The 2280-nt window shown below is 29.3% G+C and overlaps 1 protein-coding gene across 1 annotated transcript; it reads right to left on the bottom strand.

Annotated features, from left to right (window-relative positions):
- Positions 1-701: 701 nt before the first annotated feature.
- Positions 702-1919, bottom strand: LOTGIDRAFT_139900 (hypothetical protein; the record flags this gene model as incomplete). The annotated part of the gene is made up of 4 exons (XM_009049923.1): positions 702-792; positions 965-1074; positions 1446-1563; positions 1801-1919. Coding segments are annotated over 4 exons (438 nt in total), but the record flags the coding sequence as incomplete, so codon positions are not given.
- Between the last annotated feature and the right edge of the window lie 361 nt (positions 1920-2280).

The raw sequence follows: 2280 nt of genomic DNA, 5'->3' as shown, positions 1-2280 counted from the left end.
ATTGGTAGCAGCTAATGATCTATTTACATGAGGAAATAGATTTCATAGTAGATATTCAAAATGGTTTTTTATAGTGGGCCATGGAGTAATGACCCTGAAAAGCACATGAAAGACTAATTGGTGTTTCTGTCAAGTGTCTCTGTATAAAAGCTAAGATTATTTCAATAATTACCTCTTGTTTTATGGGTGTTGTTGGAAGGGGTAAAACTTTTTTAATTGTTTTAATGGGAGATGGAGATTGAGGGATAGATTCTTTAATTTTTAATATTTCATTTTTTAACGGGCTGAGTTGTTCTGTTTTAATTGTGATGTCATTACTACCACTTGGTCTCTTCATTCTTGGTTTCTTGACATTAACTCTGTAAGTAGGAAAGTATATTTTATTTCAATATCTAACTGATGCTGTATGGCTCAAACTTTCCAACACTTTTCTTATCTTCTTCTATTTAACAGCATAAGACAATAAACCTGCTTTAAGAGATATTCAACAACCTAAAAGATTGCATACAGGTAAATACCATTATTTATTTTGATTCCAATCTAGTCCTTGAAATATAACATTCATAATTACCACGAGAAAATTTTAAACATATTCTTGACAAAAACATACCAAATATCCAAATCTAAAACCTAAAGCTATTTACCACAAGATACCTGTGGTTTTTTTTTTCAAATTATTATGATGAAGATATAATCAATACTTACTTATTTTGAGTATTTTTAGTCATTTTTTTCCAGAATTTGGATACAGTACAGTTGTTACGTAGACAAGCACATTCAACACAATACATACTGAAAAGATTATATCATTACACGCTTTTACAAGACTATTTGAATTTGACTTATTAAATTGAACATGGAATTACTACTTCTTTAGAATTTGAAATAGAGTAGCAGAAATGAGAAATGTTAATTTTTTATAGTATTCAGTTTTCAAAGTTTAGAAAATTTGCTTTGAACATACCATTCCTGATAGTTATAATCAAAAGGTATAGTGATTTCTTCTCCTTTTTCAATATCTTTTGTTGAAAATATCACAAAATGGATACGACCATGTTCCACCAGGTGACGAACCTAATAAAAAGAAAAATCGGGATCAAAACATAACAATACTTTTAATATAAATAAATTTTGTGACACTCTCTCTGGATTTTATTTTTGAACTGTTTCAACATCTTAATGTTCACTGTCAAAATATGGAAATGTGTATTGTTTTTAAGTGGATTAAATTGAAATCTGCCCCTAAATTGATATTACAGAATGTTTTAATGCCAAGAAAATCCCTAAGTAGAGTAACTGTCAAAGATACAATATAATATACAATATCAATGATCAGAATGGTGAGTTCTAGTAGGACAAATCTAAAAATCTTATAACACATCAAATTGGGCATCAAAAACTCAGCCTTCACTAATTTTGATTGTAAAATTTGATTATATTCTTACCTCAGCATTAGGTGAACATGAACGTCTAATATACCTGGCCTTGTTACCATAGGAACTAGAATCTATACATAAATCTATATCTTCAAATTTAGAATAAAATAAAACATGAGGATGAGCTCTGAAAATAAAGAAAATTTAATGGAATTACCATGCTTGCCTTTTTCAAAACACCTAATAGTATCTGGTTGATTTTAAAAATATAGATTTTAGTTCTAAGCAGAATGGCAAACAATGAACGTATTTGTCATAAAATTTGCCATAATTATGTCACAACAGCTGGATTTATGGATAAATAATGTACATAATAGATTGTTTACTTCAATTTCAAGGCATCAAAATTTAAAACTAAACTCACATTTTAAAGAACAAATTGGTATCAACATAATGTTGCCGCAATAAAACAATTCCTTTATATTCTAAAACAGCTAGTCCTGGTAATATAGGTTCTTTAGCTTCTATTATAACTTGTTTTTTAATAGTTTGTCCTAAACACCATAGTAGATCTAGCAGCCTCTCACTATCACAGTGCTTGTCATCTAACTACAATTCAAATAATGTACTATGGCTTAAATATTTTTTTCAATGTATGCAAAGATCATAGAACGGGGATTTTCAACCTGAAATTTTTTAGGGGTAATAAGGAGTTTAAGCATACAATATTTCAGGCAGATCATATTCTTCATTATGAAAGGGAATGCAGGGAAAACCTTAGAGAATATATGCTGGCTGGGATCTATAATGCTGGCTTGCTAAATGTACCATCCATATACAAAATGCCATCATTTGTGAAAAGAAGCAATTAAAACATGAGTATGATCAGAAAAGAAATATATGT

This window comes from Lottia gigantea (genome assembly GCF_000327385.1).
Source record: "Lottia gigantea unplaced genomic scaffold LOTGIsca_141, whole genome shotgun sequence".
In the NCBI taxonomy this organism is placed as follows: Eukaryota; Metazoa; Mollusca; class Gastropoda; family Lottiidae; genus Lottia; species Lottia gigantea.
The sequence above is the reverse complement of the archived record's forward strand: the minus strand, read 5'-3'. Positions and strand labels throughout refer to the sequence as shown.